Here is a 1986-nt window from a genome sequence, read left to right on the forward strand (position 1 = left end):
TTTCTATTTGAAAGTTTCAGAACCAAAATGAACGAGGTTGCCAAAAACTATAAACGAAATCAAAAATTCTAACCGTAAGATGTCTTCAAAGAGCCATCCTATCGCATCATACCATAGCGATGCGGATAAAAGGACCAAAAATGACATTGTCGTTCCACATGTACTGAAGGTCGACTTTAATGACGGTATTGACGATATGTGGGAAATTGTGCGATATGTATCAAACTGTCATAAAGTGGTTATTTCAAAAGTATCTAATTTTCATACGAACGGTTTATGCAAATTTGGTTCCCGCGAACAAGGTAAATAAATGGCATGTTACCTACGTCTTTAGATCAGATTTACGGAAATGTGCTTCATAATTGTTTTATTTGGAACTACGTTGTTCACCACCATCGAACCAGCCCAGTTACGTAAGTGAGTCGATTACCTTTCCAAGTATAGAACTATTAAATGTCATTCTAGCAAGCTACTTTCCAAGATGTTACCAGGATGATCGGAACATAAATGAGTGCTTCATAAACGCTGCCAATAGTTTAAATCAATACGTCAGAAGTGGGATACCGGAAATAGGTTTGCGTCCATTAGACCCGTTCGTTTCTCCCGACTTAAACTTAACAATCGAATCTCCTATCACTGATATTGCTGCATCTGCACAACGATTTACTTTTTACCGGTTGTACAATTACCGATTGAATTCTGCGGAGTAAGTGGCCAAACAAAAGGTGCTTGCAAGTACTTTAAACATTGTTCTAGGGTTCGACCGAAAGATGGTGCGATAAATGGAACAGTTACCTTACCGGATGTAGGTCTATCGGCAGATTACCAAGTTCATGGACATATCGTAAATCTTCCACTAAGTGGAAGTGGTGACGCAAAAGTCGAATTTGGAAACATTATTTGCGATTTTCTAATCGACAATTGGCTCGAAAAATTTAGTTGTAACGAAATCAAATTAGAAATGTCATGCAAAATCGAAGATGTCAAGATGAACCTTACCGGAATACCCAACGAAGGTAGTGTTATTTTCTCCTTATTATTTTTTTAAACAAAATTTACAGATGCGACGAATACACTTATAAATCTGAGCTCCAAGTTGGTCGCATCGGAACTTTCCCCTGCCTATTCAAACATTTTTAAGTTACTTTTCAGGCCGTTCCTCAAACGCTTGTGCAGAAAATACCCACTGGACCATTTATTTCCGCTGTCTTCCTAGTGTGACTATTAATGAAATGTTAGCAACTGTAGTAACTGTTACGTGATATTTCCCGCGGTATTTTAATAGTAAAGTTTTTTGAAAATCGCGAAGGTCGACACATCTCCCAAGTTTACTCGAGTTTGTGTTATCGTAATTGTAAGCTTTTCTCAATTTGGTATCGTTTACGCACCGCAAACCATCGTAATGAGAAACCGGAAAACACGTATGCAACAACTTTATTGCATTAATTATTTTAATTATAAGGAGAGTAATATACAGGGTGTCACGAAACTCGCACCCACAGATAAAACTGAATATAAAAACCTATTAGCGATCTTACAGACACTTTTCAAGATACGAGGTTGCCAAGAAATTAGTAAGAAATGAAGAATTCTTTTTTATGTTGATTAATAACTAATAGCTAGCTGCTCATAAGTCCACCATTTGCTGCTAAACATGCGTCTGCACGTGCTTGGACATGTTGAATAGCATTATTTATCATTTCTGCTATTTCTTCAAAGAGCATCTAGCACAGGAACCCTACATAAGGATGTTCAACAAATTAGAGACAGGCTGAAATTTGGCAAGGTACTTTGCTTTAAGGTATTAAATATCTTAGGAAACCCCAGCGCCGATGCGTTGAGCTCGTCACCCCAAAACCACCCCTAAGTTGGAATTTTTTTTAATAACTCAAAAACTAAGCATTTCAAGAACAAATGTCAAGAGAGAAAAATTGTAGAGAAGAAAATATACGTATTTTAGATGTTCAGTGGCGCAGAATCCGCAAC

The 1986-nt window shown here is 37.4% G+C and overlaps 1 protein-coding gene across 1 annotated transcript; it reads left to right on the forward strand.

The window, feature by feature from the left end:
• Positions 1 to 344: 344 nt before the first annotated feature.
• On the forward strand, positions 345 to 1304 carry LOC116170414. The gene is made up of 4 exons (XM_031486790.1): positions 345 to 413; positions 466 to 706; positions 757 to 1016; positions 1062 to 1304. Exons 1-4 carry the CDS (start codon positions 350 to 352, stop codon positions 1214 to 1216), a joined length of 720 nt encoding a protein of 239 aa, XP_031342650.1. The 5' UTR covers positions 345 to 349; the 3' UTR covers positions 1217 to 1304.
• The last annotated feature ends 682 nt before the right edge of the window (positions 1305 to 1986 follow it).

Source organism: Photinus pyralis, unplaced genomic scaffold (genome assembly GCF_008802855.1).
Source record: "Photinus pyralis isolate 1611_PpyrPB1 unplaced genomic scaffold, Ppyr1.3 Ppyr1.4_LG5, whole genome shotgun sequence".
NCBI lineage: Eukaryota > Metazoa > Arthropoda > Insecta > Coleoptera > Lampyridae > Photinus > Photinus pyralis.